This window comes from Aquarana catesbeiana, linkage group LG13 (genome assembly GCF_042186555.1).
Source record: "Aquarana catesbeiana isolate 2022-GZ linkage group LG13, ASM4218655v1, whole genome shotgun sequence".
Classification (NCBI taxonomy): domain Eukaryota; kingdom Metazoa; phylum Chordata; class Amphibia; order Anura; family Ranidae; genus Aquarana; species Aquarana catesbeiana.
The window spans coordinates 188,393,447-188,408,086 of record NC_133336.1 but is presented as its reverse complement, the minus strand read 5'-3'; the positions used below and the strand labels follow the sequence as shown (position 1 = coordinate 188,408,086).

The 14,640-nt window shown below is 55.9% G+C and overlaps 1 protein-coding gene across 4 annotated transcripts in view; it reads right to left on the bottom strand.

Annotated features, from left to right (window-relative positions):
* The window catches only part of LOC141117377 (uncharacterized), a gene marked incomplete at its 5' end in the record, with an annotated part of 62,863 nt that extends 50,469 nt beyond the window's left edge, over positions 1-12,394 (bottom strand). For all 4 annotated transcript variants that reach the window (XM_073610218.1, XM_073610219.1, XM_073610220.1 and 1 more), the window contains 2 exon segments: positions 583-1,426; positions 12,323-12,394. In XM_073610218.1, the coding sequence (XP_073466319.1) occupies positions 583-1,426; positions 12,323-12,394 (916 nt within the window).
* Positions 12,395-14,640: the final 2,246 nt, after the last annotated feature.

Here is a 14,640-nt window from a genome sequence, read left to right as displayed (position 1 = left end):
CTATGGGACTCTCTCTATTCTGCTGGATGGTTTGGCACCAATACTGACTGTAGAAGGTAAATTCTGCATTTTGCTGCATCCCTATATTTCTTTGATGATAGAAAAAATCAACAGCTTGAATACGAAAGCCTCTCCTTTTTATAATTATGTAATGCAAAAGTAAAAATTTGTGGATGCTGAAACACTCAAAAATAACCCATGTCCTCCTGACAGAGGGGTTATACGGTATCAAAAACTGAAAGCAGTAACTTTTTTTTCCCCCCACAGGAAAGGAAGCACAACATTTAAGGATTTAAATTTACAAAATGTTTCACCAGATTAACAGAATTTTCACCTAGGATTCATAGATTTTTCCAAAATGAATCCATTTAGAAAAAATGTGCAAATCTCGTGTGAAAGTTGTGTGAATCCGTTACAGATCCCTTAGCGTTACTACCAACCTCCACTGATGCAAGAAGACTCGGTAAACATAAGAGCTGTCCAATTGCTTTGGAAAACTGGTAAATGTGGCAAACACCCAGCAGCTAAAAGATCAGATTGTGAAACAGTAATGAAGAAAAGGCAGCGCAAATTCCCCCTTACCAACATATCCAATGTGTGAGTAAAATTTTTCCCAATCACGATATATCTTGACAGGCTTTTCTTTTTCGGGTGCTTCCTTGTCTGTTGCTCCTTTGTCAGGTGTTTCCATGTCAACTGCTTCCTTATTGGAGGACTCCCTTTCGGGTCCTTCTATATCATGTGTTTCCATGTCAACCACTTTCTTGTCTGGGGCTTCAATACCTGAGCTTTCCATGTTGGAGGCTCCCATATCAGAGGTTTCCATGTCAGGGGTCTCAGACTCCTTTTCATGTTCTTCCTTTTCAGATGACTCATTAGGTGCTTCCATGTCAGAGCTTTCTATGTTGGGTGCCTCCTTGTCGTATGACTCCATCCCGGGTGCCTCCATGTTGGGTGCCTCCTTGTTGGTTGACTCCATCTTAGGTGCCTCCTTGTCAGACGATACCATCTCAGGTGCCTCCTTGTCGGATGACTCCATCTCGCTTGCCTCCTTGTTGGTTGACTCCATCTCAGGTGCCTCCTTGTCAGACAACACCATCTCAGGTGCCTCCTTGCCAGATGACTCCATGTCAGGTGCCTCCTTGTCAGACGACTTCATGTTAGGTGCCTCCTTGTCGGATGCCTCCATCTCAGGTGCTACCTCGTCAGATGCTTTTTCATTGGGTGCTCCCTGGTCAAGCGCTTCTCCATCTGGTGCTCCCTTTTGGGGTGATCCCTCACTGGGTTCTTTATTGGCATCTTTTAGTGCCCTCTTTTTTGCTCTTAGGGCTTTTTCCCACTCTGCTTTAGCTCTGTAGGTTTTTTCTATTGCCTCCTGCAGCGTAGGTGAATGTCTTCCCTCCCACAAACACTGCTTCTTAAATTCCTATAAGACCAATACACAAGTTATCATAATATAATACAAACATTGAAAATGCAGATTTAATGGCACTCCAGATATTGTTCCCCCCATTTAGAGCAGAGGAAGGATTAGAACTTCAGTCAGAGATATGTATTATTGTTGACTAAAGAGATGGAGCTCTGGATCCATGGTTTTCTTTTATATAGACACAGCGTCTATAAATAATAGAAGTACCCTGGGAATCAATTTAGAGTGTGTGAATCCTAACAATGGTCTTGCCTTATTTTTTCTTTTGAGCTGTTAAAAAAATATAGCTGAAAGTGCTTTATATTTTCTATAAATACAAAACGATTAACCCGTGGAGCCTGTCAGGAATCCAGGGCTGTCATGTGCATTCTGAAGTATTAGGACTACCAAATCATGTTGTGATGAGGTGAGGGGAAGGTGTTCTGTAATTTAAACAGACTTATGCCCCGTACACACGGTCGGACTTTGTTCGGACATTCCGACAACAAAATCCTAGTATTTTTTCCGACGGATGTTGGCTCAAACTTGTCTTGCATACACACGGTCACACAAAGTTGTCGGAAAATCCGATTTTTTAATTTTAATTTTAAACGCGGTGACGTAAAACATGTACGTCGGGACTATAAACGGGGCAGTGGCCAATAGCTTTCATCTCTTTATTTATTCTGAGCATGCGTGGCACTTTGTCCGTCGGATTTGTGTACACACGATCGGAATTTCCGACAACGGATTTTGTTGTCGGAAAATTTTATCTCCTGCTCTCCAACTTTGTGTGTCGGAAAATCCGATGGAAAATGTCCGATGGAGCCCACACACGGTCGGAATTTCCGACAACGCGCTCCGATCGGACATTTTCCATCGGAAAATCCGACCGTGTGTACGGGGCATTACTGTCCTAAAATGTTATATGGGATATGTGATGGAATGAGATATGTAAATGTCTTCTGTTCCGTGAAGGTTCTGCTATGTTATGCAATGGTTCAGTGGAGGGCTTTTAGTTCCTTTTGTTTCATCTCACCACAACCTTCTGGGTCAGTCTGTCTTTTTTAATCGTCCTAGAGAGGTTGCTAGGGAGTGCTTGCATAGTTCCAGCACCAATGGTAGTCAAAGAACACTCCCGCTAAGGACCAATGTGCCACTGTCTGGGCCCCCCCCCCCTTTCCTGAGGGCCAGCGTACCAGAGTGCGCCCCTCCCTGCTGAGGGCCAGCGTACCAGAGTGCGCCCCTCCCCTGCTGAGGGCCAGCGTACCAGAGTGCGCCCCTCCCCTGCTGAGGGCCAGCGTACCAGAGTGCGCCCCTCCCCTGCTGAGGGCCAGCGTACCAGAGTGCGCCCCTCCCTGCTGAGGGCCAGCACGCTCCACCCCGGCTGGAGGGCCAGCGTACCAGATGGTGCCCCCCTCCCTGCTGAGAACCAGCACGCCCCACCCTGCTGAGGACCAGCATACCAGAGTGCGCCCCTCCCATGCTGAGAGCCAGCGCGCCCTACTCCTGCTGAGGGCCAGCGTACCAGAGCGCGCCCTACTCCTGCTGAGGGCCAGCGAACCAGAGCGCGCCCCTCCCTGCTGAGGGCCAGCGTACCAGAGCGCGCCCCTCCCTGCTGAGGGCCAGCGTACCAGAGCGCGCCCCTCCCTGCTGAGGGCCAGCGTACCAGAGCGCGCCCCTCCCTGCTGAGGGCCAGCGTACCAGAGCGCGCCCCTCCCTGCTGAGGGCCAGCGTACCAGAGCGCGGCCCCTCCCTGCTGAGGGCCAGCGTACCAGAGCGCGCCCCTCCCCTGCTAAGGGCCAGCACGCTCCACCCTGCTGAGGGCCAGCGTACCAGAGGGCACCCTCCCCTGCTGATGGCCAGCACGCTCCACCCCTGCTGAGGGCCAGCGTACCAGAGGGCACCCTCCCCTGCTGAGGACCAGCACGCCCCACCCCTGCTGAGGGCCAGCGTACCAGAGTGCGCCCCTCCCATGCTGAGAGCCAGCGCGCTCCACCCCTGCTGAGGGCCAGCGTACCAGAGCGCGCCCTACTCCTGCTGAGGGCCAGCGTACCAGAGCGCGCCCTACTCCTGCTGAGGGCCAGCGTACCAGAGCGCGCCCTACTCCTGCTGAGGGCCAGCGTACCAGAGCGCGCCCTACTCCTGCTGAGGGCCAGCGTACCAGAGCGCGCCCTACTCCTGCTGAGGGCCAGCGTACCAGAGCGCGCCCTACTCCTGCTGAGGGGCCAGCGTACCAGAGCGCGCCCTACTCCTGCTGAGGGCCAGCGTACCAGAGCGCGCCCTACTCCTGCTGAAGGGGCCAGCGTACCAGAGCGCGCCCTACTCCTGCTGAGGGCCAGCGTACCAGAGCGCGCCCTACTCCTGCTGAGGGCCAGCGTACCAGAGCGCGCCCTACTCCTGCTGAGGGCCAGCGTACCAGAGCGCGCCCTACTCCTGCTGAGGGCCAGCGTACCAGAGCGCGCCCTACTCCTGCTGAGGGCCAGCGTACCAGAGCGCGCCCTACTCCTGCTGAGGGCCAGCGTACCAGAGCGCGCCCCTACTCCTGCTGAGGGCCAGCGTACCAGAGCGCGCCCCTCCCTGCTGAGGGCCAGCGTACCAGAGCGCGCCCCTCCCTGCTGAGGGCCAGCGTACCAGAGCGCGCCCCTCCCTGCTGAGGGCCAGCGTACCAGAGCGCGCCCCTCCCTGCTGAGGGCCAGCGTACCAGAGCGCGCCCCTCCCTGCTGAGGGCCAGCGTACCAGAGCGCGCCCCTCCCTGCTGAGGGCCAGCGTACCAGAGCGCGCCCCTCCCTGCTGAGGGCCAGCGTACCAGAGCGCGCCCCTCCCTGCTGAGGGCCAGCGTACCAGAGCGCGCCCCTCCCTGCTGAGGGCCAGCGTACCAGAGCTCGCCCCTCCCTGCTGAGGGCCAGCGTACCAGAGGGCACCCTCCCCTACCGAGGACCAGCACGCCCCACCCCTGCTGAGGGCCAGCATACCAGAGTGCGCCCCTCCCACGCTGAGAGCCAGCGCGCTCCACCCCTGCTGAGGGCCAGCGTACCAGAGCGCGCCCTACTCCTGCTGAGGGCCAGCGTACCAGAGCGCGCCCCTCCCCTGCTAAGGGCCAGCACGCTCCACCCCTGCTGAGGGCCAGCGTACCAGAGCGCGCCCTACCCCTGCTGAGGGCCAGCGTACCAGAGCGCGCCCTACCCCTGCTGAGGGCCAGCGTACCAGAGCGCGCCCTACCCCCTGCTGAGGGCCAGCGTACCAGAGCGCGCCCTACCCCTGCTGAGGGCCAGCGTACCAGAGCGCGCCCTACCCCCTGCTGAGGGCCAGCGTACCAGAGCGCGCCCTACCCCTGCTGAGGGCCAGCGTACCAGAGCGCGCCCTACCCCTGCTGAGGGCCAGCGTACCAGAGCGCGCCCTACCCCTGCTGAGGGCCAGCGTACCAGAGCGCGCCCTACCCCTGCTGAGGGCCAGCGTACCAGAGCGCGCCCTACCCCTGCTGAGGGCCAGCGTACCAGAGCGCGCCCTACCCCTGCTGAGGGCCAGCGTACCAGAGCGCGCCCTACCCCTGCTGAGGGCCAGCGTACCAGAGCGCGCCCTACCCCTGCTGAGGGCCAGCGTACCAGAGAGCGCCCTACCCCTGCTGAGGGCCAGCGTACCAGAGAGCGCCCCTCCCTGCTGAGGGCCAGCGTACCAGAGACGCCCCTCCCTGCTGAGGGCCAGCGTACCAGAGCGCGCCCCTCCCTGCTGAGGGCCAGCGTACCAGAGCGCGCCCCTCCCTGCTGAGGGCCAGCGTACCAGAGCGCGCCCCTCCCTGCTGAGGGCCAGCGTACCAGAGCGCGCCCCTCCCTGCTGAGGGCCAGCGTACCAGAGCGCAGCCCCCCGCCCCCCCCCCCCCTGCTGAGGGAAAACGTACCAGAGTGCGCCCTTCCCTGCTGAGGGTCAGCGTACCAGAGCGCGCCCCTCCCCGCCGAGGGCCAGCGTACCAGAGCGCGCCCCTCCCCGCCGAGGGCCAGCGTACCAGAGCGCGCCCCTCCCCGCCGAGGGCCAGCGTACCAGAGAGCGCCCCTCCCCGCCGAGGGCCAGCGTACCAGAGAGCGCCCCTCCCCGCCGAGGGCCAGCGTACCAGAGCGCGCCCCTCCCCGCCGAGGGCCAGCGTACCAGAGCGCGCCCCTCCCCGCCGAGGGCCAGCGTACCAGAGCGCGCCCCTCCCCGCCGAGGGCCAGCGTACCAGAGCGCGCCCCTCCCCGCCGAGGGCCAGCGTACCAGAGCGCGCCCCTCCCCGCCGAGGGCCAGCGTACCAGAGCGCGCCCCTCCCCGCCGAGGGCCAGCGTACCAGAGCGCGCCCCTCCCCGCCGAGGGCCAGCGTACCAGAGCGCGCCCCTCCCCGCCGAGGGCCAGCGTACCAGAGCGCGCCCCTCCCCGCCGAGGGCCAGCGTACCAGAGCGCGCCCCTCCCCGCCGAGGGCCAGCGTACCAGAGCGCGCCCCTCCCCGCCGAGGGCCAGCGTACCAGAGCGCGCCCCTCCCGCCGAGGGCCAGCGTACCAGAGCGCGCCCCTCCCCGCCGAGGGCCAGCGTACCAGAGCGCGCCCCTCCCCGCCGAGGGCCAGCGTACCAGAGCGCGCCCCTCCCCGCCGAGGGCCAGCGTACCAGAGCGCGCCCCTCCCCCGCCGAGGGCCAGCGTACCAGAGCGCGCCCCTCCCCGCCGAGGGCCAGCGTACCAGAGCGCGCCCCTCCCCGCCGAGGGCCAGCGTACCAGAGCGCGCCCCTCCCCGCCGAGGGCCAGCGTACCAGAGCGCGCCCCTCCCCGCCGAGGGCCAGCGTACCAGAGCGCGCCCCTCCCCGCCGAGGGCCAGCGTACCAGAGCGCGCCCCTCCCCGCCGAGGGGCCAGCGTACCAGAGCGCGCCCCTCCCCGCCGAGGGCCAGCGTACCAGAGCGCGCCCCTCCCCGCCGAGGGCCAGCGTACCAGAGCGCGCCCCTCCCGCCGAGGGCCAGCGTACCAGAGCGCGCCCCTCCCCGCCGAGGGCCAGCGTACCAGAGCGCCGCCCCTCCCCGCCGAGGGCCAGCGTACCAGAGCGCGCCCCCTCCCCGCCGAGGGCCAGCGTACCAGAGCGCGCCCCTCCCTGCCGAGGGCCAGCATACCAGAGCGCCCCCCCCCCCCCGCCGAGGGCCAGCGTACCAGAGCGCCCCCCCCCCCCCTGCCGAGGGCCAGCGTACCAGAGCGCCCCCCCCCTGCCGAGGGCCAGCGTACCAGAGCGCCCCCCCCCCTGCTGAGGGCCAGCGTACCAGAGCGCGGCACCTCCCTGCTGAGGGAAAACGTACCAGAGAGTATCCCTCCCTGCTGAGGGCCAGCGTACCAGAGCGCGCCCCTCCCCCCGAGGGCCAGCGTACCAGAGCGCGCCCCCCAACCCCCTACCCCCCCCCCCCAGGGCCAGCGTACCAGAGCGTGCCCCCCCCCCCCCCGAGGGCCAGCGTACCAGAGCGCGTGCCCCCCCCCCCCCGAGGGCCAGCGTACCAGAGCGCGCCCCCCACCCCGAGGGCCAGCGTACCAGAGCGCGCCCCCCCTGCTCAGGGAAAACGTACCAGAGCGCGCCCTTCCCTGCCGAGGGCCAGCGTACCAGAGCGCGCCCCCCCCCCCCCCGCTCAGGGAAAACGTACCAGAGCGCGCCCTTCCCTGCCGAGGGCCAGCGTACCAGAGCGCGCCCCCCCCCCCCCGCTCAGGGAAAACGTACCAGAGCGCGCCCTTCCCTGCCGAGGGCCAGCGTACCAGAGCGCGCCCCCCCCCCCCCCCCCCCCCCCCCGCTGAGGGAAAACGTACCAGAGCGCGCCCTTCCCTGCGAGGGCCAGCGTACCAGAGCGCGCCCCCCCCCCCCCCCCCCCCCCCCCCGCTGAGGGAAAACGTACCAGAGCGCGCCCCTCCCCCGCTGAGGGAAAACGTACCAGAGTGCGCCCCCTCCCCCGCTGAGGGAAAACGTACCAGAGAGTATCCCTCCCTGCTGAGGGCCAGCGTACCAGAGCGCGCCCCTCCCATGTTTAGGGCCAGCTTACCAGAGCGCGCTCCCCCCTGCTCAGGGCCAGCTTTACAGAGCGCACCCCTCCCTGCTCAGGGCCAGCTTTACAGAGCGCACCCCTCCCTGCTCAGGGCCAGCTTTACAGAGCGCACCCCCTCCCTGCTCAGGGCCAGCTTTACAGAGCGCACCCCTCCCTGCTCAGGGCCAGCTTTACAGAGCGCACCCCTCCCTGCTCAGGGCCAGCTTTACAGAGCGCACCCCCTCCCTGCTCAGGGCCAGCTTTACAGAGCGCACCCCTCCCTGCTCAGGGCCAGCTTTACAGAGCGCACCCCTCCCTGCTCAGGGCCAGCTTTACAGAGCGCACCCCTCCCTGCTCAGGGCCAGCTTTACAGAGCGCACCCCTCCCTGCTCAGGGCCAGCTTTACAGAGCGCACCCCTCCCTGCTCAGGGCCAGCTTTACAGAGCGCACCCCTCCCTGCTCAGGGCCAGCTTTACAGAGCGCACCCCTCCCTGCTCAGGGCCAGCTTTACAGAGCGCACCCCTCCCTGCTCAGGGCCAGCTTTACAGAGCGCACCCCTCCCTGCTCAGGGCCAGCTTTACAGAGCGCACCCCTCCCTGCTCAGGGCCAGCTTTACAGAGCGCACCCCTCCCTGCTCAGGGCCAGCTTTACAGAGCGCACCCTCCCTGCTCAGGGCCAGCTTTACAGAGCGCACCCCTCCCTGCTCAGGGCCAGCTTTACAGAGCGCACCCCTCCCTGCTCAGGGCCAGCTTTACAGAGCGCACCCCTCCCTGCTCAGGGCCAGCTTTACAGAGCGCACCCCTCCCTGCTCAGGGCCAGCTTTACAGAGCGCACCCCTCCCTGCTCAGGGCCAGCTTTACAGAGCGCACCCCTCCCTGCTCAGGGCCAGCTTTACAGAGCATGCCCCTCCCTGCTCAGGGCCAGCTTTACAGAGCATGCCCCCTGCTTAGGGCCAGCTTTACAGAGCGCACCCCTCCCTGCTCAGGGCCAGCTTTACAGAGCGCACCCCTCCCTGCTCAGGGCCAGCTTTACAGAGCGCACCCCTCCCTGCTCAGGGCCAGCTTTACAGAGCGCACCCCTCCCTGCTCAGGGCCAGCTTTACAGAGCGCACCCCTCCCTGCTCAGGGCCAGCTTTACAGAGCGCACCCCTCCCTGCTCAGGGCCAGCTTTACAGAGCGCACCCCTCCCTGCTCAGGGCCAGCTTTACAGAGCGCACCCCTCCCTGCTCAGGGCCAGCTTTACAGAGCGCACCCCTCCCTGCTCAGGGCCAGCTTTACAGAGCATGCCCCTCCTGCTCAGGGCCAGCTTTACAGAGCATGCCCCCTGCTTAGGGCCAGCTTACCAGAGCACGCCCTCTGCTGAGCATACCAGACGCGTCCCCTCTGCTGAGGGCCAGAGAACCATAGCGCGACCCCCTGCTGAGCGTACTAGAATGCGCCCCCCCTGCTGAGGGCCAGCATACCAGAGCGCCCCCTTCCCCCTCTGAGGACCAATGTACCAGGGCATGCTCCCCGCTGAGAACCAATGCAACAGAGTATTCTTTCCACTATTCCCTAATGTCAAGAGGGCCATTCTCCCACTGACCAACAATGAAAGTCGTCCTCCCACTGATCAACGATCTAATAAGGAACTTCTCTGCTGGCCACTAATGTAAAGGAGCCAAGTCTCCATTGACCAAGGGCACTCAAAATATTCACTGTCTGCATATCTTCTTTGATTATTATTAGGGTTGTCCCGAGTACAAGTACCGATCCTTTCTTTTACGTACTCGCCGATACTAATTACCGATACTTTTTTTTTTAATGTCACGTGAAAGTGTTTTTTTTTTGTTTTTTTTTTTAAACAATGCTTTCTTTTTTTTCTTTTTTTAGGGGGGGGGGGGGGGGGGGGGGTGAACGGTGTCTGTGTGTTTTTAATTTACATTTTTATTATTTTTTACAATAATATTTTTTTTTTTTTTTTTTTATTATTTATTGCAATGTGTGTGTTTTTTTGGGGTTTTTTTAATCAGCCCTGTTGGGGGGCTTTGGTGAGATATCAGGGGGCTTAACCCTGATATCTCCCCCTTGAGACAGAGAAAGAGACCGAGGATAGAGATTCCCCAGTCCCTTTCTCTGCAGCCTCAGCTGCACTGAGAATGAATGGAGAGAAGACAGCGGCTCCTCTCCATTCATAAACTGACACATCGTAATCACAGGAGATTACGTTTCAGTTATGTGAATGGACAGAGTCAGCTGACTCTGTCCATACACAAAAGGAGGACAAGGAGGGAGACAGCGGAACGGAGAGGGAGACAGCGGAACGGAGAGGGAGACAGCGGAACGGAGAGGGAGACAGCGGAACGGAGAGGGCATGGAGGATGCGGTGACAATTATTAGTGATAATTATTATTATTACTAAAAATAATGTGGTCTTATAAAGCATTCACTGTTTAAAAATAAATCAGCTCCAAATGTTGAATACACTAAACCAGGGATATGCAATTAGCGGACCTCAAGCTGTTGCAGAACTACAAGACCCATGAGGCATAGCAAGACTGACAGCCACAAGCATGACACCCAGAGGCAGAGGCATGATGGGACTTGTAGTTTTGCAACAGCTGGAGGTCTGCTAATTGCATATCCCTGCCCTACATCATTATATATAATAATACAGGGGTGAGAAATTTATTTTCCCAAGGGGAAACTGGGACTGTTGAAGGTTTGAACTTAGTTCTGCTGAATATTAAAGTGGATCAATCCTTAGATGTGGTGGCTGCATTAGTTTAAAGTTTTTTTTTCCCCCTCTGTTTTCACCAGGTGATGCCAGTAACACCACTCCTGTATTAGAGAGCCCCCACTACTCTGGATGAAGGAGCACAGGGGGCACCTTTTAGACAGCAGCCTTATTAACCACTTACCAACCCGGCCAATTCTGACACTTCGCTCCTACATGTAAAAATCATCATTTTTTTGCTAGAAATTACACAGAACCCCCAAACATTATATAGGTTTTTTTTTAGCAGAGACCCTAGAGAATACAATGGCGGTCATGGCAACTTTTTATCTTGCACGGTATTGCGCAGCAATTTTTTTAAACGCGCTTTTTTTTGGAAAAAAACAGTTTCATGCTTTAAAAAAAAAAACACAGTAAAGTTAGCCAAATTTTTTTGCATAATGTGAAAGATGAAGTTGCGCCGAGTAAATAGAAACCTAACATGTCACGCTTCAAATTGCACACGCTTGTGGAATGGCGCCAAACTTCGGTACTTAAAAATCCCCATAGGCGATGCTTTCAAAATTTTTTTTACTGGTTACATGTTTTGAGTTACAGAGGAGCCCTAGGGCTTGAATTATTGCTCTCGCTCCAACGTTCGCGGCGACACAACATCATGCCCGGCCTTCGATGATCATAGAGACTCCTCCGGCGACCATCTGGTCCGCCGTAAATTTCTATGCTGGACATCTGGCGGCGGGGGATTCGTTCTCCGACTCACCGATCTCAGCGGTGAGTCGGTAGAAGCACCAGAGGGTGGGGTGGGTGGGTCGACGTCCTCTCTCGCTGCCTGTAAGAACGATCAAGCGGCTGACCTGCCACTGTGGTCGATCCTATGGTGTAGGGAATCGATGGCTGAAAACGGCAATATCTGAATGATGCCTCTAGCTGCAAAATTCAGATATACCCCCACAAACCCAGGTCGTCCCACGGTCGGCAAGTGGTTAATCAAAGTGGGGGGGGGGGGTTGGGTTATCAGACTGAAGCCAAACTCCAGCTAACACTGCAGTTACAGCAAGCAGGTTTTTTCCTCTTGATATAAAGGATTTACATAAAATGAAAGCATTGTAAGTACCCCCGTCAGTGGCACATGGTTTTTCTCAACAGTCTAAACTGCTATATTTATAGGACAGCAGAGCTAGTGGCACGACTTGGGGCAGAGCTAGCCAATGGACAGTTAAAGCAAAAACTGTTTTTTTTCCCCTCTTGACAGGCATGGCTCATGGCGGGGCCTGGGGCACGGCTAGTGGTGCAGGAGCCCTAAAATCAGGGTGGATAAAAAAAAAAAAAACACTTTTTTTATTTCAATCGGATTTTTATTTTTTATCAAATTTATTTTAAAATGCTTTTGGAGTAAAAATAAAAGATAGTTTTCTATTTAAGATACATTAATAATTTTGTTTATTCAACATGAAATGGAGCTTAGTTAAGTAGCATGAGGCCGTATATTCTGCAATATTTACATTTTGGGTAAACTCATTCAGTGAATCCAAGCTCTGCAAGCTGAGATGACATGCACTGGCAAGGTTATTGTTTTAATTAAATAAAAGGAATTTGAGTAGTTCTCTATGTGTGATTAACCTATTAGCCCAACATCGGTTCTGATATCGCTGTTTTACTAACCTGGCAGCTTATTCCAAATAGCAAACGTTCATTTTGGTTTGCAAATATTAAATATTCTAACTACCAGCAAGAATAAGTCCTTACATTTAAAGAGCACCTGTCATTTCAGTCCCATCATGGCAGCGCCCGTTAGCGGGCATCCACTCACCTGCTGCCGCCACGTCCCTCACCTTGTTGTGTCACTGCCACATCCCAGCCGTCCCATTTAAGTGAATTGGACTGTTGGTGGCCCAACAGTGGGTCAGGGGAGGGGCCAACAGCGGGTCAGGGAAGACAGTTGCTCTTTAAAAATGATATAAACCAAACCTTTTTACTAGCAATTTTAATCAGGATTTAAAATCAACTTGATTTAAATCAAATCCACCCCGTCTAAAAGCCACTGAAACTGCAATGCAGAGCATCAGAAATCTTGTCTGAACTGAAGGGTAGGGAAGCCACAACATGGTTAACTCTGTTCTTGAGGGACAGGTCCTAACTGAAAAAAAAAAAAAAAAAAAACAAATACATGTAAAAAGTTGACGTACCATTATTTCCTTGTGCAACGATGACTCAAAATGATCTTTGCGTTCGCTCTTGGGCACTGGAAAAGCGCAGACCTAGAACAGCAAGAAGACAAAAATGATTGACCCTCTTCAATAAGGCCACAAATTATAGCAAATAAATATAGGGTTATACCGCGCAATAAACATATACAGCAGCAACAAAATTTTCAGATATCTCCACAGTGCACAAAATTGTATACAAAATTAAAATAAAGTGAAATACAAATAAAAAGTCTATATGTAAAGACTCTGCATAAAAAGAAATGGAAAAAAAACACATTGAGTCACACAGGAAAAATTCCAAGTGTGAAAGATTCCAATGGGATGATGAACTCCAGGTCACTTCCACCGTCACCAAGGAGATGGGGGTATCTTGAATAAAAAGAACCCACTCAATACATGGGGGCTCTTACTAGAACTGGTGGACCCTCTAAAGAGCAAGGTCGTATATGCCAGCAGACTTAGCACTCTAATTGGGCGACTATTGCCTCGTTTCCACTGAGTTTCCACATCCGCTATTTTGGGTGTTTCCATTATGAAAGCGGGCCATACAACCGAACCGTCCCGCTCTATTCAGGGTCCTGCTTCAGATGTGGGGCCATAGAAAATGGAACGGTTCGGTTAGGGCGGAGCTACGATACATTCCACTGATTGGCTGACAGAAAAACCCTCTGCTGTGCTATGCTGAGGCATTTTTTCTAAACCCTGTATGGCCCCTTGTGGTCCCACTTGCAGTGGAAACGCTCACAGAATAGACCGGACCATTCTAGGCCATTCAAAGTGTACCGACCCGAACCGATCCGCTCAGTGGGAACGAGGCATATGTGGCAGATGAGGTTCCTCTTTAAGACCATTGGGCTGAAGTGACGTTTGACACCACTTCCGCCATCCAATGGTGTGGAGCCGAGTGGGGGGCCATCTTTCCCTTACTTGGTTATGGTAAGCGACGGAGACCACTAAAACGTGGCGGGAGGGGGCGGCCCTTCTCCCGCCCCCTATTAAAGTGATCTTGCGGTGAATCTGCCGCCGAGACCACTTTTATCTGAAAGCGGATACCGGGATTATGGCAGCTACCTGCTGCCATAGCAACGGTATTCCACTTCAAACAGACGACATACAACTGTGGCGGGCAGAGGTGACCAAAGTCATTATACAGGGGCAGCAAGAACAGATCAGAGATCAAAGTTTCTCTTGACCCTTAGCAAGCTGGAGGGGGGATGGCTTTTTTTATGTCACTGTATGGCAGGAGAGTGTGCTCTACAGATTATGTCAGCGTTTGGTACCAAAGCCTTAACCGGTTCCACAGCAGAAATCTGCAAATTTAAAAGGTGGCCAGGCAATGAACCATGTACCTGAGATAGCTCCTAATGCTCTGCCCAACTCGTCGCTCACAAAGAGAGAGGGTAAGTGCTGAGGCAATACCATTGGCTCTGGACCTGGAAAGCATTCCACAGCTCACTTTTACCAGAACAGAGTCTGGAAAGCACCCGATGCACCTGAAGGTCGCCTTCAGGCTATCCCTGCAAAGTCCAGCGGGTCCTGGACGCAGCTCTCCAAAAGCCAGGCTGTGGACAACCATGCTGGATACCTCCAATGGAAGAGACCAGCTCTAACAGCAGTGAAAATGCTAACAAAGTTGGCTATTCCTCTACACAGCAAAGCTGAAAAAAAAAAAAAAAAAAAAGAAGACATACCTCCTCCTAGCACACTAGCATAAAACGGAGGCATGCTGGACGGGTTATCCAGGGCTTGCCTAAATTTTTATATGGCAATTTTCTTGTAGGAGGCAGTATAGCCTCAAGGTTAAGACTTCCCTTGGCCATCATTAGATGAGGACGAAATACATGTATGTAAACCCTAATAAACTTATCTCATTTGTTCCCTTTTGTCTCTTAAGCATACTATTGATGTTTTGTTATGTTTTGAGAAGTCAACTTTGCTTCTTCTATGCATACAGTAGACCGAAGCGAGCTTAGGTCACTGGCAGGATCATCGGGTGTAAATAGCTTGAGAGTTGTAAAAGTGAGCTTTAAAGTGCAAGTTCACCTTTCCACGTCAAATAAAAAGGTGAACTAACATCATACACCCTTCACCACCCAACCCCGGTCCCTGCTGCACTTACCTCAATGGGTAATTAGCTGTCACTGACTACACAGCTGTACAGGGATTTGAAAGCGCTGTTCTTTGTGCCCTTCTTTCCTTAGGGTGAAAGATCCACTTTTTGTCCCTTCTTTGCTTAGAGTTCTTGGGACAGATCAGAGCGATTCCGATTGGTCAGGTGCTATCACTTTGACTAATCA